General features: G+C 39.0%; 1 protein-coding gene across 3 annotated transcripts in view; it reads right to left on the bottom strand.

The window, feature by feature from the left end:
- grik2 (glutamate receptor, ionotropic, kainate 2) overlaps window positions 1–26,616 on the bottom strand; it is a 201,829-nt gene extending 175,213 nt beyond the window's left edge. For all 3 annotated transcript variants that reach the window (XM_042423288.1, XM_042423289.1, XM_042423290.1), the window contains exons 1-4: window positions 26,409–26,616; window positions 25,633–25,800; window positions 22,798–23,055; window positions 3,962–4,143 (exon numbers count right to left, since the gene is read on the bottom strand). In XM_042423288.1, coding sequence (XP_042279222.1) covers window positions 3,962–4,143; window positions 22,798–23,055; window positions 25,633–25,800; window positions 26,409–26,412 — 612 coding nt within the window. In that variant the 5' untranslated portion in view covers window positions 26,413–26,616. The remainder of the gene's footprint in view (window positions 1–3,961; window positions 4,144–22,797; window positions 23,056–25,632; window positions 25,801–26,408) is intronic.
- Between the last annotated feature and the right edge of the window lie 1,185 nt (window positions 26,617–27,801).

Here is a 27,801-nt window from a genome sequence, read left to right as displayed (position 1 = left end):
GGCTGTCTGGGGTCACACTTGAAAATAGGGTGAGGAAGTCAGGCATCCTGAAGGTGCTCAAATTCGAATCGCTGCTCCTTCACATTGAAAGAAGCCAGTTGAGGTGGTTTGGGCGTCAGCAGGATGCCTCCTGTGGAGCTAATCTGGGCACGTCCAACTGGGAGGCGCCCCCAGGGCAGACCCACTACATGCTGGATGGATTAAGTATCCAATCTGGCTTGGGAACACCTCAGAATCACCTAGGAAGAGCTGGTGGACATGGCTGGGAAGAAGGACTTATGGGCTACTTTGTTTTTGCCACAACAACCTTTATCGAGATCGGATCACGCAGTAAAATATGAATGCATGGATGGATATCAGTAAAGTGGCTGACTATAGACGTGTTGCTCATTGCTGTTGAAGTAGTTTGGATTTCACAGTGGAGAAACCAGAACTGAATGTGGGCACAGAGAGAGAATCTTGATTAATGGGGAAACAGCATTCTGCTCTGTTGCAGCTCCACTCTCCATTTTCGGTTGATGAGATGGATATAATTTTACAAGAATATCTGACTGGCGCCTTGTTCATCTTTAGTATGAGTCAGACCAAACGACTGTGGTAAGTTCGCCAACAGGAATATGTACTCATTTGCACCATTACCAAGGCAATCTGTCTTTAAAAATGCTCCTTGGAGACGAGATCCTAATGTAAAATCACCTTGTTCTGTATTATTCTATTATCATTCAGATGGGTGTGTGTGTGTGTGTGTGTGTGTGCTGGCTGTGTGCCACCCTTTTCCAGTTGTATGGTGCTATATGGTGGTGTCAGAGTCCTGCCTGCCGTGCTGAGACTCACAAAACCAATATAAATCACAGATTAGGATTGTGCGGAGAGGATGATTAAACAGACAGAAAGGGATAATGGCTGCTGGTATCAGGTGGGAAACCTTGAGAAAGCCTCCAGCATTCCGTCTGAGGACCGGCCTACTCAGTGGTGACTCACATGCTGCCATTTCCATTTCCTGGACCTTGTGATAACAGATGAGTGCCGGAAACCTTTCAGAATGCATGTATCTATGTTCCCCATTTTTTTTTGATGCCACTTATGGGCATTGAAAATGAATCAATAAAGAAACATGTGTTTTACAACATCTATTAAAGCTATCAACAGAACAGAAGAAGCACTCTCTGATTTTGTGTTTGCACCTGAAGTTGCATTCAGAGCAAATTTTCCTTTCACTGCGTTCACTTCAATTTGACAAGACAGTTTTTACAATCTGTGCTTCTTTGTAACAATATACGTATACATCTGTCTACTCAAGCTAAATAAAGGAAAGCTATATAAAACTGGAAATACATATTTCAAGTACCACATGCAAGCAATCACAGGGTACTGATTAACAGTTAGGCAAAGTGCATATTGCCGAAACTGTGTGAAAATTCTGCTAACTGGCTTGCTCACACTGGCAATCAAAGCCAAATGCATCACGTTTTAGGTTGCAAACCTGTAATTTTGCTAATTACACTGCAAAACTCTAAATTAATTTTCATTTTGACTACAAATACTTAAAAGAACACTTCAGACAACATGCATTTTTGTCACAGTCTTTCATTTCTGTACATCTAGTAAAGAGATCCTGGAATTGTGATAAACTAAACAATACAAATTCTAACAGCTCTTAAGGTATGTTCAGACAGAATGTGAAGCAAATTTTCAACTTTGCGTAATTTGTACAAATATTTTCAACTAGATGGCTTGCGCAGTCTGTGTTAATCAGCCCCAAAAGCCAACATTTCGACTGTATAGATGTAAGCTGTAAGCCAGCTAGCAACATATGCAAAGAATGTGCCTGTGTGTTTGTGTGATGACTGATCTCTGAACTCACCAGGAACTTCAGATTTGCACAAATAGACGTGAATATGCCCAGTGTGTGTGAACGCACCTTAAAGCAGTCTTGTTTAGACATCATATGTTGATAATTTAATGTGTGGACACAGAAAAGGCTATATAGTGGTTTCAATAGCAGTTCAATATGACTAGCAACACCTTGTAGTGTAGGATGTAGTGACAATTCCATCTTAAAAGTGGGGCTGCCGACTTTGGCAATTACAGTAAGGCTCACTGCTTTAAAGGACCAGTATGTAGGATTTAGTGATATCTAGCAGTGAGGTTGCAGACTGCCAACCACATGAATATCACCCCCCCCCCAAAACTGCTTTACACCCAGATTGTGTGTCCTCTACATTAAAAACTTATGTTATTAGCTCAATCCAATTTTCAGCCATATGTTTCCATGATAGATTTTCATTTTCACCTTTTTTAAATGTGTGGACTCTAAATATAGAGCATGAAAATAAGCCCGTTTCGTAGTTGTTGAAAGGTATTTGCAACAACACATTTTTCCCCTGCTAGTCTTGAAATGATACAATACAGATCTTCTCACCTGATTGTGTTGTCGTCCTCTTAGTGGTTTCTATTTTAGGGGTAAAGGCTTGGCTCATAGCTAATGAACAGTAGTTATGATCTGTAACTTATTGGTGTGTCATGTAATGAGAATATCAGAGCAGGACAGTCTTTCATTACCTCCCATTAGCGGGGTTTCTCTCAGACATTATTAATGAAAGGAGTCCTTGACCTTCCCCAGCAATCTACCACTCAGGCATTGATTAAAATCCCTGGGAGAGTGACAGAGTGCTGGGGGTGAATCATGTTGACTTTAATATTTGATAAATCCTGCAAGCAGGAGAAATATGAATGCTCGTTAATTGAGTAACTCATTGCAAAGTTCCTCTTTTACACCGAATGACATTCCTGAAAAAGCCATTGTGTAAAATCGAGGTTTTATGTACAGACTACCTTTGCAGAGAATATGTTCAATCTATACATGTAGATGCAGATTATAAGCAGCAATATCCATGCAAACACTCTGCAGTGAAACTTCTGTTCATTTTTAAAGGTCAGTGCAAACAACTATGTTTTTGATTGATGAGTATCACTCTTATCAACTCCTCAGTAAAGTCACGTACACCATGAAGGGAGATAAAACTCATTTATGAGCTCTACTAATAAAATAGTTTTTGTGGGACTGCGAGCTCCTACAGGCAATGTGAGACAGGTTTTACTCACTGATCCTCTAAATCTGTAGACTAAATAAGCATGTAATTTGTGAAAAGCTGTGACCAGTTTACTGCTAAATTGACTCATTTGGGATTAAAAGCTAAGATCTTTGGTGTGCAGTGGTGGACTGGGATAAATAAAATAAATACAAATTTCACCAAGACTGGCCTGGCCCTTCAGAAATACTTTTTTCTCACAGTATTGACACACAAAAATAATATTTTTATCCAGTTTCTGGTCCATCCATCAGAACTATATATATATTATCATACTGATCTATGTACAACATAGTTGGTCATAGTCAGCTTAGTGTGAAGCTACAGTGCAGAACAACATTGTGGTTGCTAATAGTTTTTAGGCTTGTTACTTTAACATTGCTCTGATATGTTGTTATTTGAAATATCAAACCATTATCTTGTGATTATCATCTTCAGATAACAAAGCCCATGAGTCTGATATGATTATATTACTATCTTGAGATATCCAACATTGTTTTCCTGTGATCTCAATTGAAATGTGTCATTATGGCAGGATAAAAGGCTTCTGTACTTCATGGTCTGTTCAAGTGGATTAAATCATGTGCAGTGATCTCTGGAGAGAGACCAGACCAGGACAGAGGTGACAGAGAGTATGCCTTTTACATAGAAATCACTATTTGTTATTCAAGACGATGGAATAATGAAGTCATAGTGACAAGTAAACATCTAGAGATAATAAGATAATTCAGTTTTAATTGAGACATAATTGGTCTAAATGCATTATTATCATCTACACCCACTTGTCTCTTTTATAGTTCCAGGATGTAAAAATGTGCAGTAAGTATGTACAACTCCACCTACAGATATGTACACACACACACACACACCTGCTTCAGGATCCCAGCAGCCATTTCGTGGCCACAGTCGAAGATGATGTGGAACTCCTTTCCCCTCTTCATCTCTTTTAACAGCGGTTTGGCATCCTTAGTCTCCGCAGGCAGCTGGCGGATCTTTAACCGGATATTGTACCGCGACGGTGCCTTTATAAGTTCTTGCAACCGAATCAGACCTGTAGAAAACCACAAAGAAAGAAAATACATTTTAATGTGGTATAAGAAAGCTGCAGGGATATGTTTCTGTCTTCACTTCCTGTCTAATGAAATCAATTTTTCTTCGACATTCCGCTGCCCTCTGCTACTATTCTCTATGCTAAACCCAGATTCTTTCTTTCACTGTCTGTTTATTTCCTTGTTCCACATCTCTTTCTCTGTCCTTTTTTTGTCCTGCTGATATTACCCACAATGCATCTAAACAGTCTTTCAAGCCCTCCACACCTCAGTATCAGCTGACCTTGATCCAACTTTATGTATTTTCTCACAAACACAGCGGAACAAAAGACACGTATCGATACTGCACATTACCTGACATTCATCATTCATCATAGATGACATTGATTCTGTGCTCACTATTGATCCCTTTCTTCCTCTATAGGCCGCTCACTGTTGTGTAGAAGATGTGTGTGAAGCCAACCTTGCTGGGGAAATTGACTGCTACTTCAAGTGAAGCATAAACGTCTTAATTTTGACAGATAAGCTTCTAGAGTGATATTCAATAAGTATCTCTCCTCTCAGCGGCTGATCAGTCAAAGTATGATCAAAGCAAAGTAGACAAATATGTAAATACTAGAATTAAAAGTTAGAACTGTTTGGTCTTTGTGCTTTTTGTTTTTCTCTCTTTGTACAATTGAACATATTCACATGTTTGATGAGTGAATGTTTTCTCTGTTTCTAGTTTGTTAAATGCAGTGTCTCTGTTGTCAGATTGGTGGATATGCATCGTATATATTTCCTGTTTCTCAATTTGAAAAAAATATATATAATGTTCATTCTGGTCTCAGTATAGGGAGGGGATAGTGCTCAGAACACACAGTATGTGGCTTACAATGTCAATCATCCTTATAATGTGAATATTTGATATTTGGGTTAGTTGTGTTCTTGTCGTGTGCATTCTAAAAGCTAGTCATATCTCACCACTGTTCACCACCTGCAACCTGCTGCTCACTTGCCTTTAAATCATTACAAAATATATTATTGTGATTTCTGAATGCTCTCGATTTTAAAATTAAATTCAGTGACAAAACCAAAATCAGTATTAAATTATCTACAAACTGACACATCAGTGGAATCCGAGCAGCAGTTTCCTGTGTCTCTGCCCACAGCCCACCGTCCCCAGCTGTTTGGCCTGTGGCATTATTTGTTTACTTCCTGCTTCCAGATGAGTGCACTGCACTGTGGGAAACCAGCCTGCAGTCTGCTGGAGTTTCAGCAGCCAGTCGCTGGTTTTCATTAAATCAAACACTCTGTCGCACACTGATGATGATATCCCTCGAGTGTTGACCTGTGAGACACTGGAAATGTTCCATTTAACCATCACATGACAAAGTGACTCCTCAGCTGTGGTTCACATCATCTCAGCTGGTCAGAAAACACTACTGTGTATTTTATAAACAAACCAGAGACTACAGAGGTTTGAACCACTGAGATCTTAGTAACCATGGCTATCAGAGGATTGGTTGTGCACTAATATGTCGACAGTATATACTTAACGGTCTAAAAGGATGATTGATGCAGTCTGATAAGGTAAATATGTGGAAATGTGACATTACACTTGTTTATCATGAGTAGAGATTGTTAATGGCTACACATCATGGAAGGAAACAAGACAGTCTCACATCAAAATGTGTAATAACTACGTTGGTCCACAGCGCAAAACCTTCACAATAAGAGCTCTAAAAAGAAGAAGGGGACACCCACACACTGTCTTCACTTGTTCAATAAAAATACTTTTATATATATATATATAATGTTTCTGTCAACAACCTTCTTCCAGTTCATGATGACAATAACGGCTCTATAATTATGAGACGCTTATGTTTTTCTGGGATGAATTGAAATTGAAATCCAGAATTTGAAGTTTTATGATTGGCTGAGCAGAGGACCCGCCACTAGTTAGTATTTTCCTCACTGCCACTGTGTGTCTTTAACCATTCTCAACACAAAAACACATGTTCTTGATAACTCAACAATACCATAAGTTAACGTTAAGGCCATCAGTTTGAATTATTTCCCCTTTGATTCTGAGAAAAAAATGGTTTTTTTGTCAGTGTTTGATAGCGGTAGGTAGAGCATTGTGTTGTGGGAGGACTTGGCGTGTTCCACTACTGTTTTGGGCTGTCTGCCGTCAGCGGGCTTCATTCCATGTTAAATTGCTGCCAGTCTGTCGCAACCCACATCCAAACGCCACTATTTCTGATAAGAAAAGGTGTTTTATAGTCTGTGATTGTAAAGTGTGAAGTTGCTCATTAAATTTTATATTTCCAAGAATATGTGGCTGAGGATATTTAATATAAAATCATCTTTCTTAAAACATAGTCTTCCTCAATTAATATCGTGTGTGTGTGTGTGTGTGTGTGTGTGTGTGTGTGTGTGTGTGTGTGTGTGTGTGTGTGTGTGTGTGGATCATATCTTGTACCATGGCCATATAAGCAGGATGAAGACGAGGTTATCAAACTGGAATTGACAACGTTCATCACATTCAACCTTCACTGTTACATAATTGAATTATTTATGCACGTCACATTTAATTTTTGCTCTTGTCACCTTCATATACTTCATACACTTCATTTCTTTGTCCATAGCAGCGTCCATAGCAACCACCATAGCAACGATAGAAAGCCTGAAAAAAATCTCTGTGCTAACCAACAAACTAAACATCGTATACATTCACTGAACGAAGATTATGAAAATAAAATGCACATTTCTCACTAGAAGTGTTATCAAAACACATTTTAATAACAAAACTATCATCAGATATTATACATGTTGATAAGAGACTGGGTTGAGGAAAACTAGATTTAAAACAGGAGAGTGAAAATTGAGTTGGTATGAGATGAAAATATAACCAAGGGTACAGGGAGTTACGGACAAACATAAGGCTAATTTATACCATATTTTTTTTTATTTTTTGTAAGCTGTTTACTGTCCAAAATGTCCATGCAGCTATTTGTTTTTCATATATTTATGACCACATGTGCACCCACAAGTGCACCGACCAAAAAATTCCTCCTTAAAAATATCCTAACACTTAGGGAAATATGCTTTATTTTTTTCCACAAGTGAGATGAGAAGATCAATACCATAGCCAGCCAGAGTCAGGATATGGTTAGCCTAGCCTAATTAGCATTGAAATTATACAAATTAATTTACATTTTGACTAAAATAATCCCACATCTTTAGTTTAAGAAATATCAGATTTAGCTTTAAAAACACACCAAGTGTCTTTTATGTGTAACTATAGAAATTCCTCCTCAGGTTCTAAAAACCCTCAAATTCATGAAAACAATAGCATGAACATGACTTTTGTGTCCTTAATGATATGTCATGATTATTTTATACCCTCCTTTTGTCCTGCAAAACTAATTTATCTAATGTTGTCTCAGGGAAAAGGGCCAGAAGTGTGGACTCCAGTCACAAATTTGATTACTTATCAAAAAAAAAAAAAAAAAACCCATGTCCTACATAGACTTGAACCTTATGACATGAAAGAGGCCGATCAGTGTAATTCTGGGAATACAGAGGTGCAGAGCTTTGACAGTCAGAGTATACTGCACCTGACAGATGGACAGACACACTGACAGATTGAACCATGCTGATCCATTTAGTCCCTCCCATGGTTTCACTGGGGTGGCCACTGTGTCTAACTAATTCACGATGAGCCCCGGTTAAGTGTGCAGATCCACTAACTTGTTCTCCATTATATTGTTGCTCGAAAGGTGAGGTCCTCCAATATGACTGCCACTAAGATGCTGCATAGACTGATCATTAATTTACATGTATACAAGTGTATGAAAGAGCAAAGGAGTGTGTGTGTGTGTGTGTGTGTTTGTGTGTACTATTTGAGTCCAATTTTATGTGAGTGCTTGATGTTCCGTGAGCTGTCTGAGGAGAAAAACAGCTTCCACTGCTGGAGCAGCAATCTCTGTTTTACGGTTAGTTAGTTAACATCAATAAAAGCAGCCCGACACATCTGACTGCTGCACTCACTCATCATAAACGCATGTCAGAGCACCTCTCCAAGCTCTCCCACTCACTCCTCAGACATCTCTCCTTCCATTCTGCATGGCTGAATCCTCCTTCATACCTTTCCAAAAAATCTACAGGCACAGCCGATAGAGACTTAGTGGGGGGAGATTCTGGAGTGGGAGAAAAGAGGGGTGTCGGTGTTGATCAGTATTGACGGTGTTTAATGCGCGGCGACTGCTCTAGGATCCATATTTAACTCCGCATGAATATTTCATCCCCTCTAAACGTTTATTAGGGGCCGTCTGCGAGTCTCCTGAGCGTAAAACAGATCGGCCTGCCTGTGATAAATATCCTTGCGAGGGGGGAACGGCCCCTCAAGCGTTCCCTTTCCAGCTCCCCTTCGAGAGCATCGCCGCCGACAAGGAAGAAGAGTTCCTTTTACTCAGCCGCTCAATCATCATCGGCTGTGAAGACGCTAAAGTGATTCCCCCCCACTCCCCCCCAGACGGCCGATCTGCGGCGCTGCATGATGGGAGTAATGGCTGATGAGTCACCGAGCCGCCGACTCCCCGGGGGTCAAGGTTAATGTGACCCTCGTCACATCGGCTGGCTTATTTATGTTCAATTAAACGCACGGAACACGTTGGAGGAAGATTAAAGCGGGCCTGTGGTCAAAGGTTCTAATAGTTGTTGAGGAATGTGGAGGCAGAACATGCATGCTGTGGTTCCGTCGCTATAAATAAACCCGCGGGTGTAAATGTGGGACAGTCACAACAGTAAAAAAATTGTCTCTGTTATTAGATTCAACATAGTTGTGCTGGCTTTAAATCATTTCTGCTGAGATGATTCCATTCTCTCTCCACTTTATGTTTCTGCAATTAAATCTACCATTTGCATATATATTCTTGCCACATCGTACAGCGGGTATAAAAAGTTCTTCTTCTACCGCAAAATGAGTTCAAAGTCATTAATTTGGGGATGGGAGCAAATAGTTTCAGTTACTGTATCAACTGTGAGCACACGCAGCCTTCTCCTCCTAAAACAACCATTCTCACCTGTCATCAACTAACACACATGCATCTGCACTGCTTATTAGGCTTAATCACTGATAAAACCTCATAAGATATAGACAAACCCAATAATGATTCATAAGATATTGAAGCAAATATTTCTCACAAAAGAAAAAAAAAAAAAACACTGTATCTGAAATGTCAGCACATTTCAGCTGATATACAATTAGCATGTGATACATTTACTGTGAGCTAATCATTATACAACATCCTTTACGCCATGCTTAAGTCTTTGTTATGCAATGTGAATAAGATGTATAGAGACCCAACGTCTTGAATAAATAAATAAGACATTAAGAAATAAACAAGCACTTGAATAAATGCAGACAAATATAATCATGAAACTGTGAAATCATTTCATATAGTTTTAAAACTTGTTATGAAATGTTATTTTATCCTGCTTCTTTTCACAATTAGTTTATCACAGTCAGTTTTATTTAATGTCTGTTTTTATTTTACAATGTCACCCCCCCCCCCCATGACCGTTTTATTTCAAAGTGACACTTTTCATCAAAAAGGTTTTATCTGTTCATCAACACACATAGAGCAGAGGCAGCTATGTGACTGAAATATGACAGAAATATGTAAAAAAGACATTTTGAAATAAAAACAGCTGAAATGAAATGTGATGGAATGAAAAAAAAATACCTGAAAGAAACAAAACATGTATTAATAATGAGTTGAGTTTGAAAAGTATGGAAGTAAAGATTATTTTTACAATAGTCTGTACTTATTTATAACACTTATTTGTTTTATATTGAACACTTTGTGTCTCCGTAAACAGAAAGGTAGGAAAAAAAAAAAAAAACACTTTTTAAAAATCTTTTTAAAAGAGGTCATAGTGAGTTATGTTCACTCACTTTTCTCTTGAAAGATTTTTGTTAGCAAGCTGTTTTCTCTCGGAGGCCTTTCTTCTCACTCCTCACTGTCTTCTCTCTTTCAGTAGCCTGACTTTTGATTTTTTTTTGGTTTGTTTGTTTTTTTGGAAAAACATAATTACCTGAAAATTCTCTTGTAGTCAGCATGAGCACCAGTACAGCATTTTTAGTCAAAATATATTTTTTCAGACTGTATTGCAGGTGTGAATTCAGTGATATATGATGATGATGCAGCCGTTTGAACGTGAACCGTCATCGTGCACGTAGACTAATTAAAACCCCCTAAAAAAGGAGAAACGTAGATGCAGTCTCTACATCCTGATGCCTCACTATGATTCATCTTTTCTCAGTTAAAACACCAAAGTCAAACTGGAAGTCTGATCAGATGCATAGAAAAGGAGGCAACACATATTCCACCTTTGGAAATAAACCCCATAACAGGAGTGGACCTTTGCACCATGTGCACTTTTGTGGGGGTTGCACTAGAACATTGTGGCCCAGTATTACTTCATATACTTCAGAAAGCTGAGAGAAAACCCACATTCATTAATCCACTTTAGCATGGCATCTGGTATGGTGTGTGTTGTCTTCACACCTTGTCAGCACTCCATGCAGATGTTGTTTTCATTAGTACACCGGCACCATCAACACCAAAGAAGCAGCTATAAGGCAAACTAAAGACAGATATGAGGACAATATTCTCCTTTCAAACCATTTCTCTGAGGGAAGTCAGCCTTTTTGAGGAAAAAAAAAGTCATATTATACAACAGGATTTAAAGGGTTTCATGAGCCTGAGTGTCCTGAATTTTTCCTCAACCACATGAAAAATATGTAATCCCTTAGTTCAAATGAAACCTGAAGATAGCGAGAACCGGAGATACGTTTTCTTCAGCTGACAACAAAGGACAGTAAAGGTTTCTTTGTGATACTGCAGCTGGCTTCACTGAACCAACAATTGCAATGACAGACAAACATGCTGTATATGTTCAGGATTTAGCAGTGTAGAGACATGTTCACCGAAAAATAGATCTCATTTGATTATATCAGCTAATTTCCTCCTTTCTACATGATATATGAGGTTTTAGAAAGCGCAGATCATCAATTGAAAAAAAAAAGATGATCAAAACACCAATGTGTTGGCCAATTCATGTTTGCATTTAATAAATAATTGAAAACATATCATTGAATTTTCATCTTCTATGCATTTTTATCTATCTTTCAAATTCCATCCATTCCTCATAGCTTTCATAACATTGAAGTTGAGCTCTCATTGCTTGAATAGGATAGGCCTGAACTACAGTGATGACAGAACCATTTCAATATGAACCAGCATTATGTATGGAGATTAACTTAATCCATAATAAAACATGGGTTGCTACACAACTAGATATCATTAGAAATGCTAAGGACATATACATTTAAAAATAGAGATATATGTTGGCAGTTTTCTAGCAGTCTTATATTATGCTTCATTGCTGCATAAATGAAGTGTATATTGATCTATAATTTCACAGTTGACCCTTTAAATCCAAGGCCAAAAATTACATTTTTGTCTTGGAAGTCTCTTAATATTACACCTTTTTTTTTTCAAATAACTCAAATTATTTTGACAATGCAGAAGCATTTGATGTGGATAGTTGTGATGATTATATACATGTAGAGATTACCAAATTCACCTCCAAATACATTTATAAGAATTCTGAAGGTGTCAAATATGATAGCTATTCACAGGACGGTAATCCAATTAATCAGTGAAACCACATCAAATAACAAAATCATAAATAACAAAAGTAAAAAATTGACTTTAAGTGCAACAAAAACAACTAATGCTTAGTAAAGGAATTATTTATAAAAGCATCATTAAAATTGTCTGACAGGCAAAAATGTTTACTGGCAATTGTGAACTCTTTACAGCCTTTTCCCTCACTTTAGCAGAGAAGTACATGACCAAACTTGATCAGTCTGTGAAGCAGCAGTGGTTTTCTGTGCTGACTCTATGCTCCATGAAAATGCATGAAATATAAATTTAGACATATTTCTATGTTTTTTTTGTAATGGACATTAACTGGATGTTTCACAAATCATTACAAAACTCATCTTCCATCCTGTTTAATTTGTCTTACAGGGAAGGATAAAAGATAAATACCTCATAAATATAATCTGTATGTGTTGCTTGGATCACCACAATAAAACACATACAGCGAAGAACAGGACTATTGATATGTAGACTGAAAGCAAGACACAACACTCTTTTCACAGTGAGCTGGGAGTGAGAGGGTTAAAAGCCAAGGTCAAATTAAAAAAAAAGAACTCTTTGGAATCTGATGAATAGTACAGAAAATTGCTAGAAGGCTTTTAATGTGAAGCAGTAGTGGTGTTTTTAAGGCCACCGTGTGCTGACTCAATGCTCAATGAAAACTGGTTAACATATACATTTAGACATATTTCTTCATATTTTTTTGTACTGGACATTAAAGTGAAGGACAAAAAGATAAATACTTAATATTTTACAGGTCATTTTAAAAAAATTTCCCCCCCAGATTGTACAGCCTCAATTCTTCTCCAGACATTTCTGTTGGACCTCGTCTCTAATTAGCTTGCCTGATCCCGTCTTGTGGTGTGACTTAATTATTCATGTTTGTGCCAGAAACCAGTCGATGCTGTTGCCATTCTTTGGTCACTAATAGAGGTCGATTTTAGTTCTAAATGACTTAATGCCCTTTTGTTTATTACTGGTATCATTGCTGTATATATAGATATATTGCTTTTTTTTACAATACACATTACATTACAATACATTTCTAGTTAGAAACAGCTGAAAAATATGCAGATTTTGACATTACCATCCAATTTTCCATTCACTCAAAATAACAAAAACATAAGACAATAATATGGGATCAGAGCACAGAAAACACTGCGGCTGCCATCAGCATTCCAGCACAGCAAAAGTGGGATTAGCATGGTGAATTGTGAAGAGTCAGTGAGCCCTTCTCTAAACAGGCTGTTGAGTGGTAGTGGAGCGTATGATGGGACTGGGACTGCTGGTGTGGAGACTCACACACATCAAATTGAAACAGATTACTGGAGGGGTCCTGGGATTCACTCTGAAGTACACTGAGAGGACTCTCACTGGTAGAATATACTGTCTTTAACCAGAACAGGCACACTCTCACATGGCTTTATTCTATTTATAGGTAGTATTTATAGATAGTATACAGTATGTTATAATGTTTAGTCAGACATCTCTGATCTGTTGATGCCACATGCTATTGGGGGAAAACTCAACACTCTCTCCATTTTGTCTTAAATAAATTCACCACCACAGCAGTCTGTTGTGGTGCCAATGGCAATGCATTTAGCTGAAGGAATTTCCATGACGTTGTGGAGGGTAGTCATGAAAGTTGTCAATATTCTTAGATAAATCTTAGTATTGTCAGCGTAAAAACAGAAACTGATATTATGTTTACATGAAAGGTGGCCTAAAGGAAGCATGACTGGAAAATAGGATTGGACCAAGTACGGAGCCTTGAGGCACCCCACAATGCACACCTGTTGCTGCTGTCCTGGAGTCAGCAAGACCAATGTAGAAACACTTGTCTCTTAGGTAGGACCTGAACCATTGCAAAGCTGTGCCACTGATACCCACCCAGGTTTCAAAACAGTCCAAAGGATATCATGGTGAATGGTATCAAAGGGTGTGCTTAGATATAAGAGAACGAGAAGGCACTTAAGGCCAACATCAGCTGATAACAATAATTCATAACCTGAAGACAAGCAGTTTCTGCACTATGGTTTTTCCTAAAAAAATATCGAAATTTCTCCAAAATATTGTTCCCAGTAATAAAAGTTCTAGGAGGTATAAGAATTGTAAGCCACAGGGGTCATCAGGGCAGCAAACATGGATATTAAAATCTCCATGGATCAAAGACCTGTCAAATCAGGGTAGAGTAAAAGACAGAAGATCAGCAAATTTCCTGATAAAACCAAGTTCATATCTCTAAGGTCTATACTTTGCTCAATACAGACATTTGGTGTTTCCTTTAATCAGGAAAGATAGGGCTTCAAAGGTCCTAAGCAGCCTCAGATCAAGGGAGCATCTCTATTTATCTTTTAAGAAAAGAGACAACCTCACCACCCTTGTCTGTTCCTCTTGGGTGGTTTAAAAAACAGTAACCAAGTGGGCTTTGAGTTTGAGAATATGATCATTTGGTTTGAGCCAAGATTTGGTGATCACAAAGAAATCAAGATCATTTGAGAGAATAAAATCATTGCCTTAGAAAGACTTGTTAACTAGTGACCTAATATTAAGAAGCTCAGACTTGAGTGATTTGATGTTGACAAACGGGTGGAAGGAGATAGAAATTAAATCGGTGGCATCAACATTATAAAATATTGCTGCTGCCCTTTTTGCAGAGTGGCTTGTCTCCTTTCACAAATAGTCTTAATCTTATTTATGTGAGAATCATCTTGCCACTGATGAGTAAGCACAGACAGGTATTGTTTATGAAAAGAGTTTGAATGTTTGAATGAATGAGCTAATTTGTGCTCAAAAGGTGCAGATTATCACATTTGTACAAGTTTATCCTCTTCCATGTCATACGATCTTACTCATTAGGTGAAATTTGCCTGGTCATTATAGAATTGAAGATGTTCCAAATATTCTACATATACTATTCTATAATATAATACAAATACTTCTCATCAATACTGGCTTAAAAAATTAGTTTGAAAATTTAGCTTGTGTTGAGATTATTTTCTCAATTACTCTTTCTAAGTTAAAGAATACTTGGTAAAAGATCTGCTACTACTGGTACAAATACTTTCACCACTACTACTGCTAATGCTATGGCAACATTAGTACTCTTACAACTACCTTTGTTATTACTACTCCTCTTATTGTCTCTGCTTCTAGACTTCTAATTACCATAAAAATCCCACCAGGATCTCACAAATATCAGACATGCCCACCATCTAAATACCAACTCCGCTTGTCAGACTTGGCTCTTAATCATTTTCACGCCTCTCTCAAATGACCACTTTGGAATTACGCCATATATTCATGCATATTACGTGAGGTGAACATGCTGTCAAGCTGACCTTTCATCAAGCGCAACATTCCCAATTCACCCGACAAAAAGGCATGGCATGGATTCAGGACTCACTAAGTTTTCATTTAATTGAGGAAAGCAATGCTGCAAAAAAAACTGTATTTCCTGGAAATTTAATTTTGTTTGTTTTCTTGTCAGAGCACAGAAGTTTCCCAGGCTGACAGAGGAGTAAAATAGTGCAGAAAATTTGAAAATGACAATGAGCTGAGTCACAGTGAACGGAGATGTGATTTGCTGGGGGGAATACAGCATCTCTTTTCTCTCCTCCACCACCTCAGGGATGGCCTCAGGATGTTGCTGCCATGGAAACCAAGCTATAAACAGAAAGGGGTTGAGAAGGCTGATACTGAAAGTGATTATTTGCCATACTAGCAGCAGATGACAATGGCAATTGGGCATCTGCTCCTGGACACCTTGTTATTAAATATACTGTGGTTATTCACGGTCCCCAGAGGATGATGCTTTAAGATTTCATTGACCTCTTGACCTTTCCTCTCACACCATCATCAGGCCAGGATTTATACTATCATACACAAAAAATGCCAAAATCTTATTGGAAGATTATGATTAAATATACTGAGCAAATTTATGCTCCCCATAATATTAATTCTCAATTTAAGGCCATTTTAGAGCAGTCTCAGTACAAAAACGTCAACTTTGCACAGAAGATGTTTCACTCTAATTGCCAGGATTGTAATAAAACCACAATCATACGTTTACACTTATGTTTTATTGGGGATAAAAACCTTTAATTTCAATGACCTCATGAGCTTTCCTCTAGTGCCACCCTGAGGAGAAATCTCACATGGTTCGCCCCACTAGTAAAGCTGTAAGAATAGCAATAGTTTAGCATGTTCTTCTTTTGGCTTTCTTTGAATTCAAGGGTTAGAGTAAGGGTGAAGATGATGAAGCTGATATTTGATTCTAAATTCTAATATCAATAACCATAAAGCCCCAAATACCATATCATTACACCAAACTGGAATTATCTCTCAGGTCAGACATTTGAAATAAAACTAGTTGTGTTGAAGGGGGAATATTACATGTTCTGCATGACCAAAAGTAATTAGTCCCAATGAAGGGAAACTTAATTCTGCAGCATACAGTGATATTATAGACATTAGTATGTCTCCATCTTCATGTCAACAGTTTGTGTTTGTCCCTTCCCTGTTTCGACATGACAATACCACTGTGCAAATGCTTTCCCCAGTTTGCTGTGGGAGAACTTGACTGGCCTGCACAGAGCCCTGACTTCAACCCCATCCAACACCTTCAGGCCCTCTGAGACCTTCTGAGCCAGGCCTAATCACCCAACCTCAGTGGCCAACCAGTTTGTGGCAAATTACAGCAGAGCCAGCAGGCAAATGTCATCCTCATTTACAACTTACAACAAACTTCACTTTTCAACTTGTGATACCTCCCTTTATTTGCGTTGCTAGTCGGTCCCGCATCGTCTGGAATCCCACAATGCTTTACTAAGTGATTTGCTTGTGTCCCATAGAACATGGGTTCACAGCAATGCTCTTGTGTCTGAATGGGAGCAAATACCAGGGCTTGAGGTCATGAGTCGAAATCCCCCAGTCAACCCATCTATATGTTTCTCTAAATATTTTTAATTTGGAGGAATTTTTCATAGTTAATTAATTCAATTAGCTATTCAGTTAAATTTTCTGCTACTTTTATTTAAATGGAGCAGTTCATTCATGGAAATTCCTCTGGAAATGATCTTATAAACTCAACTCAGCTAAACTCTAGCTAAGATAACAAGATAAGTCTACATTGTGACCATAGAATTTTAAGGCTCTATCTAACGTTTTTGGCAAAAAATTGTTATTGACATTTTGTGTATGTTTGGTTTTTGATTTCTGCTTGACTGACCCTAAAATTTGACAAAGGAAAATGTTCTATCTCAAATCAAATCAGTCTCAAACTTGGTGCTATAAGGTTCCATCTGCAAAGTACTAATCAGTGCTCGGAATGTAGACAGGAGAACCAGTCAGGTTGCGCCTCTTTACCATGTGACCTCACTGCTCAGTGGTTAAAGGAACTGAAAAGATTATGAACTATTGCTCAATCTTAAGTTTTGAAACCTCCAAATTGATTAGTTTATCAAAATAATTACACATGACACTGATACAACTGAGCTGAAAGTCAGTTTTTTATCTTGTTTGAACTCAGTGAGAAGCAGATTTTTATCTTTAGCTGCCATGCTGGTGAGCTAGCTTGCTGAGTTTAATCACACAGTTGTTAGCAATGGTTAATGTTATTATTAGTGACTTAAGTTACTAGAAATGAAAGCCAAAATGATAATATGTAAGAACATGAGATAGCTGCTGAGGCTAACACTACCTGCTGCTACCAACAAGGTTCTGAAATGAAGAGCAAGAGATGGGAGATATCAGCAAATTTAATGGAGAAACATTTTAAATGTTTTTTCTAATTGCCTTTAATTACTGTAATTTTGTTGTTGGTAATACTTTATGAAATTTATTATCAGTTCAAATCTGGTAGAGAAAACCAAAATTATAAATTTAAAACATGCAGCTTAGCTGTTGTCTGTGCCCAAATATCTTAAATCATAACTCCCTTCAGCAGCTCATACATTGATTTTGTGTATTAAAACAAAATAACACTAATCTGTCTACTTTTTTTCAACAAAGTCACAGCTTTCTGTGAAGCCTCAGCAGATAGAAACTTATAATCCCAAGTTAGAAGGTTCTATCTGAAAATCACCTGATCATAAAAACCCCATTTTAAAATGTGATAGGATTATGATATCATATATTTAGAGCACATTAAGGGTGTCTGTTATTTTTGACAAATAAAATAGAACTGTAGTGTATATCAGTTTTGCTGGCTAGGATGTCAAAACTTTGAACCTCAATGACTCAAAACCGTTCAGAATGCAGATAGAACCTTATAATTCTTTTACATATAATTAGTACTAGATTACATAGCTCTTTCACTGAAGCCTCCAAGGAAATTATTTGGAAATAATGGACCTGTAAAGCAAACCATTATCTAATTAAATTCTGATGAATCCTATATTTATTTACTTTGTTGGCCTGGGAGTAGTCAGATATAAAGATACTGAGTGTAAGAACACTCAAATCAATGTGAAATACCACAAGGTTGCTAAAATCCCCAGATTCCCAGATAATAAACAAAGGACATAACCTCAGTACCCTCCATAGTAGCCACAGCCCTGCCCTGCAGGAAGCTTAACACCCATGCCTTTGAAATAATGGGGTGTAATAATCAGGTGTCCACATACTTTGTTCCATCAGAGGTAGATGACAAAACTGAATTGCTTTGTAGTAATATCAACATTCTTTGTGGCAAATCAATGAATCAACACAACAGTAGCAGCCATAGCTGCCATGACTAAAGAAAGCTAAGCAGAGAGAACTTCTTTCAGAGCTAGTGTTTTATTGTATCGTAGCCTGTTCTCCCTTATGGCCTAATCAAACTTTGCTGCAGCAGCAGCAGGAGCGGCAGCAGTGTTCCAGGTAGTTGTATGGATGTTATGGCTGGCTGGGAGAGCTATAACACATGCTGCTGCCATCTCAGTTTTGCCATTATAAAGTTGAGCCGTTAGAAGAGTCCCATTATGGTTATTGATTTGCTTGTTTGCTCCCTGCTTGGTGGAGAAACAGCACAAAGAGAGAGGTTGTTTCCTACCCCCTTTATATCCCATTCTCAAAAAGCAGACATGGTTAAGAACAGCGGGTGAGAGGGTCAGGGGGAGAGCCCATGAGAATTATATGGTAATATAAATGTTCTGCTGCATTGACTTTGCTCAGTAAGTAAGGCAATATGCTTTCCATACCAAAACAAGAGAATAAAAGTTTAAAATGAAATACAATCCATGCTGAACCTCTTCAAGGACTGGAAACATATCTGATTTCTGTTTGCCCTCATTGTCTACCGTCACAGCTATCTATCCTCACTATCATCTGCGTAAATGGTAACAATGAGAAGGTGAGACTGTTTGCAGGTCAAGCCAAGATCTCATTTCCTATCACTGAGACAGAAAATCAAGCTACTATTAACCCCATAGTGAACCAGCTATGTCCACTTTACAACTTAATTAACGAAGGTGGCGGGATCAGCGACAATCAATTCCTCCCTTACAAGACCTGCAGGGCAAAGACCCACACATACACACACAAACACACACACACACACACATTCTTCAGATACTGATTCGTTGAGAGACCACCACCATAGTCTTTATGCTCATGCAGTCTATCTCAAATTATATGAGATATCAAAAATAATTGAAGACTCATGACCCAATTACTTTGGAAAAACTGGTCATAGCCTTGTATGGGTTGTATGTAAAGTACCATTCAACCTCATGTAATTCAAGCATAGAGGGAAAGAGCAAATACCTCAAATGGAAGCTCAAATGTGTTTTGTAAGATGTATCACAGAGTTCAAAACTGTCGCGTGCATCAACCACTGGGGGCAGCAAACCTGCCTTGAGCAGCTACTGACAGGAATCATCACACATTGTTTTAATAAAGAAGACTAAATGAGACTGTCAGAAAAGTTGTTGGCACAGTCATACTGAAGTCATGATCAAATGCTCTTCTGAATGACATGAAATGCATGCATGTACCAGCTTTCATCTCCTGCATCACATCCAGCACGTGCATGCATCGTTTCCAGAATGCAAATTCAATGTATTGTTAATGCTGACGTTAACTGGGACATCGAACTGGGATCTGATACAATGAAAATCTTATAAGTTGAAGTACAGAACTTGAGTGAATGCACCTAGTTCCTTTTGATCACTGTCGATATGAGTTCCTGTGTGTGTTAACTCTGAGCTGGGCCAGAGACCTCCCTCCCACTCAGTGCATGCTGATGAAGCCTCCAGCCACCGATGACGCTCAGTAGAAATAACTGTGTAAAGGAAATGAATGAGTTCACAAGCTACATATTTTACATTGTTATTTGCAGATTTTACCGATGATTCGTTTAACTGCTCATTTGTAATCTAGCACATGCAATTAACATATGAAAAAGCTGAGTTTTGGTGGCCTGAATGCTAAACGCAGTGAATACACACACTGCAGTGCTGTGATCCAGGCCAAACTGGTCCCAGTGTGTCTGTTGGATGGAGCTCTGGGAGGCTTGGCAGCCTGTCTTCAGGCTGGCACACACTCTGACCCCTGGCATATGGTACATGTATCCAGCCTGCTGGCTTATTTGTCACCCGGTGACCTGGACTGCAATAAGTGCAAGGTTTGAACAAGGTCTTCTTCTCTGAGTAACAAGGAAGACATGACTTCTGCAGCCTCAGACGCTGTCAGTTCCATGAATAATGGAACATCTACAAATGCTAACAATACTCAGCTATACCTGAGCAAAAGCCTCAGTCTGCTTTTACACATTAACTTAGGTTTTATAATAAAACTTTATTTTTTTAATACTGTGAAATGCAGATGATCAATCTACAAGTTTTCCTCATTTAGCCTTCAAAATAAGGAGAGCCAAATGTCTGATGTCACTTCCTGTCTGACTGCTATCATGGAGAATTTTTTTATATTAGTCTTTCTGAAAAACTGAAAGGTGCTCCTGGGGTTTACTATCCATAATATGAAGATAAATGAGTATCCAGTACAGTAGGTGTACCGGTCACAAGTTAAATATAAATCAAGACAGAACGTGGCAGTGTGGGTATCATCGTCATTGCATCATTTTCTCCCTCATCCATGGTATCCACCAACACTCTCTTCTAATGTCGTTGTTCCAACTAATTACATGTAATCTCTGCTGTCTGTGGACAACGTTTAGCTCTTCTTGTCCGATGTCATTATTCCAAAAATCAGCGACAAAAATGCAAGTTAATGTACTTTTCCATCCACTTACTGTTATGCAAATATTAGGAATTGGGCTCACTGAGATAAACAGTTGGTGGCACTAATACTCAGAGCCAAAGCTCAAATGATGGAAAAGCGTGTGGAAAATCCGATGGAAATATGACATTTTTGTTTCATGTATTCATTTGAGGAATGTTACGGTCTCCTCATCGCTGCACACTGTTTTTCAAGTACATCATCATTTATTCGCTAATTCGCTAATTTCCATTTGCACTTTGTTGTAATTTTCTTTTTTGCAATATTTCAACGTTCCAGCATTTCCACTCAGGCTTTTTTTAAAAAAATATTAGACCTTTTAAACATCAGACATTTTGACATGCCATGGCAAGAAAAACAGACATTAATAACAACTACATTCCTTTTAAGTCTTAACCATTTCCAAGACTATGTCTGCTGGCTGTAGTCTGTATAGTATGTCTGTGATGCTGGCTCATTGGAATAACATACTGGCGACACTTAATGGAACTAAGCCATCGTTAAGGAAATTACACCTGTGCTTTTCCTACAAAAGATAAAATGTGTGCTGTGAAAAATGTCTTTTTATCACATAAAGACATTGCCAAGAATTTTTTCAATTAGCTGCCTGCGAAAAAAAATAATGTTTTCAGCCAGTTTCTCATTCTTCATTCCTCGGTGGTTCCCAACCCGTTGGCTGCAGACCAATACCAGGCCACTGAACATTTGCTACCAGGCCATGAAGAAATGTTAGTAAATAAATAAATAAATAAATAAAACAATGTTATTTTGCAGAAAAGCTGATTATACATAAATTAAAAGGTATTGTAGACTTTTTTTTCTACAGTTACCTTGAAGCTAGTGTAGTTTGTGCTGCATTTTTTCTCATTTTTCTCCACAACATCAATGATTTTGATGATTCAGATTTTTATCTTGGTTAGGCCATCAGTATGCGAGGTAAACATTCCATTTTCAAAACCTTTGTGTTTTGGAATTTTCCATCTTTAAGGGTTAAAAATTGGGTTGCACTGGGTCAAGCCTGGGCCCTCAGGTCACACTGTGAGCAGGAAGGGACATATTCTCCTCTCCTTGAGACTCCAGCTGTCTGTGATGTTTTAGGGAAAGCAGAAACCTCTCTGATAAAGGGTAAATCAGCATTGCCATGGTTACCAAGGTCGGAGGAGGCTTTCCTCGACAACACAGATAGCTGGAAGTTCCATGCAACGTGACCTAAACTGACACGAGTGAAATGCAGTTCATTGTTTAGAATATTGAATATATTTAGGCTGATAAAGACTAGGACTCAGACCAAAAGAGGACAGAACAGAAAGAGACAGCATCTCAGTTGCAGATGACATCGATGTTCACTGTTTCAGTTCTCCTTGATCAAGTACTTCAATAACCATTTTCAGCTTACAGACATCAAAGGCTCGTGTCCACTTTTCTCCACTGAGGTGCTGACCATCACTCAAAATATCCACAACAATTAGCATACACGTACATGAAATCTGTGTGAGAATATTATTGTACTGTAGTGCTGCTGATAGTCTATCTAAGTAACCACAACAACATAAAGCCTGTTCTGTTTTCCATCAGGACATTGTCATCAGAGTATACTGATGCAAGAAAATACAAATCTAATGAAAAAAAAGGACGAGCTAAGAGGGGACATCTGAAATGAAACTGTCCAGAGGAGGACGGGAGCCAGCAGAGGAGTAGAGAAAGTGTTTTTGGTCTTACCAGTGCTGTCGTCGTAAACCACAGTGACCGTCTTCCACTTGAAGAAGTGGACCAGGTCCAGGATGGCCCGGCTGAGGGAGGAGAAGTCTGGATAGAGGCTGACGTAGAAGACATCTCTGTTGTCTGATACCTGGTGCTTCCACTTGGTCTGGATGTGGGGCACCCCCAAGGCGTTGCAAATGGACTGGACCGCATTGGCAGAGGAACTGTGAGAGGGACCAAAGATGGCCGCCACCCCCAGAGAAAGCTGGTCACAGGCTAGATAGGAAGAAAAAAAAAAAAAAACAGAACCATATGACTGCTAAGCTCCCTCCTACTGAGCTACAGCATATGTTCATAATGAGCAGTGGGCCATTCACTTCCTACAGAGCAATGTAGTGTTTTTAGTATATATATATAATTATAAACCTGGTGATATTCTCTCTTTATATTCTCTCCTTGTTATGCAGAGCCATGTGCACAGCCAAGCCAACAATGAATCTATCATATTAACAAATATTGTGTGTGTGTCAAAGCCTGATATATCTCATTCTTCTGTGCCATAGAGTATCAGTATTGTGCAAAAAACTATTAAAAAACACATCAGTGAGTCACACTGTTGCACTGGGTGACATGTTCCTTCATTACCATGAACACACACACTGTAGTTGATTTTGATTCAGTTCCAGAAATACTAACTAGAGCCCCAAAAGTGGATTAATGCACCTTAACATGTGTCCCTAACAAATGCATTATTTCCTCTTTTCAAGTCGTGTTTGATAAAAACTTATATCAAATTGTTGGCTTGTTAGATTATGCTTGCATGCATAATAGTCTCCTTTTCATCTGGAAAAAAAATATGTGCATATATTGGTATCAGCATCGGCAATCGGCCACAATGAGTTGGAAATATCGGCATATCGGCAAAAAATTCAATATCGTGCATCCCTATTTATTATGTAACCACTGAAGAAACAAAAGTATGTGTCTACATACATTTGTGTACAAACTACTGTACTTTAGTGTAATGCTCCAGCATACCATCATCATTTAGACAATACTATGCTTCCAACTTTTACTGTTTCCATAAAAGAGACTTAACAATCCATAACCTGAACCTGAACTTGCAGAACAAAGGTTGCTGGTTCTGTCTTGCTTTTCAATTGTATTTTACCAATCCAGAAGTTTCAGATACACATTATTGAAAAGATGACACCGCTTTGAACATACAGTACTTCATTACAAAGGCGACAGCATGACAGACATGTGTCCAAATGTGCTCTCCATGGGTTCTGTATGTACATCGGTTCTCCTCACCGATGTACACAAAGTAGTGAAATAGTGGTTACTACTACCATATGTTGTTGTTTTTCTTTCAGTTTAGATGTGACAACACATCTGCTTGAACAATTATGTGTGACAGCTGCTTGACCAATCATGGGTGAAAGACCTGGGAGCGCCTCCCCTCATGACTACCTGTAAGGTTATTAGTTCCGCCTCCTGAAGGGTGCCAAAATCTAGCTCCCAGAACTCCAAAGTGGGTGAGGGAGCAAGGAAACAAAAGGCAGAACCCAGGACGATGACTACAAATGAAGCAAAGCCTGCAACCCCCTGCAGCCTCCACTCACATGGCATGCTCCCCTAACTGTAAAATATATCCAACGCACCCTTACAATCATGGCGGCATACTCAAGTAGTCAGTGCTTTGCTGCATGCCTGCTGCCACACTGCCCACACAAGTTATGCTGCTGCCATTCTTACAGCGTTTCAAGAGCCCCACCTTCACCCCAGCATCCACCTGTAGGCCCTAGGGAGGAAGTTAGTACCGTCATTCCCTACTGTGCTGAGCCTAGACGCCAAAGATCAATGGCAAACATTTTCTACCTTTATATATCTACTCCACATGAACTGGCTGACTGAAGTTCAGTTATAGGTTGCTAAGTCATAGTTATGGAAACACACCATTTGTGTCAAAATTTGTGTTTGTCCCTTTCCTGTTTCAACACGATAATGCTGCTGTGCAATAAGCCAGCCTGCATATATTAATGACCTCAAACACATCCAACACCTTTGACTGTGAGCCAGGCCTTATCACCCAACATGGACCTCACTGATGTTCTTTGTGGTTGAATGGGAGCAAATCCCAGCCCATGGTTTCAGAATGAGATATCCACATATTTTTGGACATGTAGTGTACAAAATGTATATATACTGTACTGTAAATATGTTATATTGAGAATGATTACACAACCTCCAGTATAATAAAGGTCCACAATATAAAGCTTATGCAGAAATAAAGGTATGACTCAGATCATTTCCAGCTTGCTTTCATGAAATTGCGCTCAGAAGACATACAAACAACTGCACATCTTTGTATTAGCTCGACTGTGCACTCTAATCACCTTATTTGATATAAGGGAGTTGGCAAAATCACTGAGACAGGATATAATGGCCTGTAATTGATAAGAGACTTGAAATGTCAGCCTGATACACACACAAAACTGATAGATTATAGCACTTTATTGGCTGTCTCTGGGGGCCAAACAGGTCTTTGAATTACTGCCGCTGAGTCATTACCTGGAACCAATCAATTCCCTCTGTTTACGTTTGAAGTGCTCAGCCATTTCTCCCTTGCCTGATTATAATTGTCACAATTTAAGCCACTGCAGCTTGCAAGCCTCGAACATTTACAATGCAAAACAGCTATGGCATAGCATATGTGCACACACATTCACTCACACATATAAATACACACACACACACACACACACACACACACACACACACACACACACACACACACAGCAGCCGTGAGCATGCCAATACTGGAGGCAGAAATTCACAAATGCAGAATACCTTTTCTGGAGGCTTCGAAGCTGTCATAGATGTTTATCCTTTGGATGTCGTAGGTGAGTGTGGTGTTTGGCAGTAGGGTTCTGTTCCTGTTGATTGTGTTTAAAGCAAATTTAAAGGCTAGTTCTTCGGCACCTGATGGGCCACTTTCAATGGACTCAAATATCCCCCCTGTCAAAGAAAGAGACACAACTGATTAGTGATTGATCAGAGTGGAGTTCTTTTAAATGGAAATGATTTCACCATGTGACTTGCCACAAATCATGATCACATGGAGCCATTTCATTGGAGTTGGAAAAAGCATCTCAATCAGAATAAACAGGTTTATTCAGAAACAAATTCACTTTCAGTAATCATATTGACCATTGAAGACATGATATTTACACACTCTCTTATCGCTGTAAACAAAAAGGGACTGGATTCCCACAGAAATTCAAGGCACGCTACTTTTTTGAAGTACAAAAAGTTAAAAAGCATTTATTATTGTGGCTACATGATTTTTTAAAAAGCGCATCAACCACACACCAGTCAAACAATCACACACACAGTGAACAGTATTGGGCAAATTACTAGAAAACTGTTACTCACGTAATTGCATTTCTTTACTTATTACTCTACAGCAGAAGTAATTAATGCATAAGTCCTTACATTACTTTCATTACTCAGCAGAGCTCCACTGAGCATGCCTTCCATCAATTCTAACTCAACAACATGACATGGCTTCAGCCAATTCTTCATTTTTTTGCACACTTTTCACTGAATTTTTGTCACTAACTCACCCATCTTTCTAGATCCTGTTATTCTCCATCCGACAAGCAGTAGCCTTTAATGTGTTCTCACCAGTTCCACAACCACCTGCACACCTGCTTCCGATTCTTTAATTAGCCTTCTAATATATATGCCAGCCGGAGTTCAGTGCTCTGGTTGGATCCACATGCTAACGTTAGGCTAACGTTAGCTGAGAGGCTAGCGGAGCGTTAGCTGCAGCATGACCGGAAGGAAGCACAGCCAGCTAGCCTCTGCTAGCCTCCCAGCTAAGGTTAGCCCCGGCTCTCTATGTGGATCCAACCGGAGCACCAAGTCCCGGTTTGTTATCCAGGTTAAAGTGGGAAGAAGCAGCGGGTCTGACGGGCAGCTTGAGTGAAGTAGAGCCTGCAGACGAAGTACGGGGACCGTCAGTGAGAAACAGTCCGTCGGGGGGATGCTATGCTCGGCTGCACAGATAGGAAACACCTCGACTGACAGGATGTATCACTCTGTTTGGGGGGGGGGGGGGGGGGGGGGAACATGGATATCTCGTAAGAGCTGGATACCGGACTACAAATGGCGCCCTTTCACTCCTGTAGAAATTGCTCGCCTGGCGCTTAAAAAAAGTTTCTAGCTTCCGGGTTTGCTTCCGTGTTGTGCGGCCCACTGAATATGCGTAGTAGTGTTTCCCCCGCTGGCCCCGCCCGCGAGCTCCCGCTCGGCCCTTGGACTTTACATTGTGATGACGTCACAGATTTTTAAATCGCTTTTCTCGGCTCGAGGAAAGTTTTACAAATATAAAACCTCCATGACTCAAAAGTTCATAATAATCCTCTTTTGGCAGAAGCTAGCCACCACCTCCTGCGACAAGCTAAAACATTCCAGCAAACAAGCAGACCCCTCAAATTTTCAAAGAACTGTTGCAATCTACTACTCTACCTGTTACTGAAAAAAATGCTGCACATTACTGTAACACTTGATGTAGTAACATGTAACTGCCAGATATTTCAAGTGAAACTATAACAAGAATTTGAACAGTATCCGGCTCCCTCATTATTGCCACACAATGAATGAACACTGTATCAAAAACAATAATAATGAGAATGTTAATAATGAGTAAAGAGAAACTTTTCCCTATTACTATTTTTAGAATACACTCCACTCCTGCACATACTTTCCCTCTTCATTCGAGTGAAAGATGTTCCCTTGGGAAGATCTCATTGATGCATTGATTGCCTTTTATGAGGGCTCTCTACCACGTTTCTGAGTGGTGCATCTATCAAAAGAGAACCATGTTGGAGCAAGCGATGTTGACTGGTTTGGGTAAAATAAATAGATAGCTTGCCTTCTGTTCAATCATTCTAGTGGTAGTATACTCTGATTGCTTCAGTTTCCAAGCACTTAGTGCAGGTCCAGTTTAGCCAT

This window comes from Thunnus maccoyii, chromosome 10 (genome assembly GCF_910596095.1).
Source record: "Thunnus maccoyii chromosome 10, fThuMac1.1, whole genome shotgun sequence".
Classification (NCBI taxonomy): Eukaryota; Metazoa; Chordata; class Actinopteri; order Scombriformes; family Scombridae; genus Thunnus; species Thunnus maccoyii.
The sequence above is the reverse complement of the archived record's forward strand: the minus strand, read 5'-3'. Positions and strand labels throughout refer to the sequence as shown.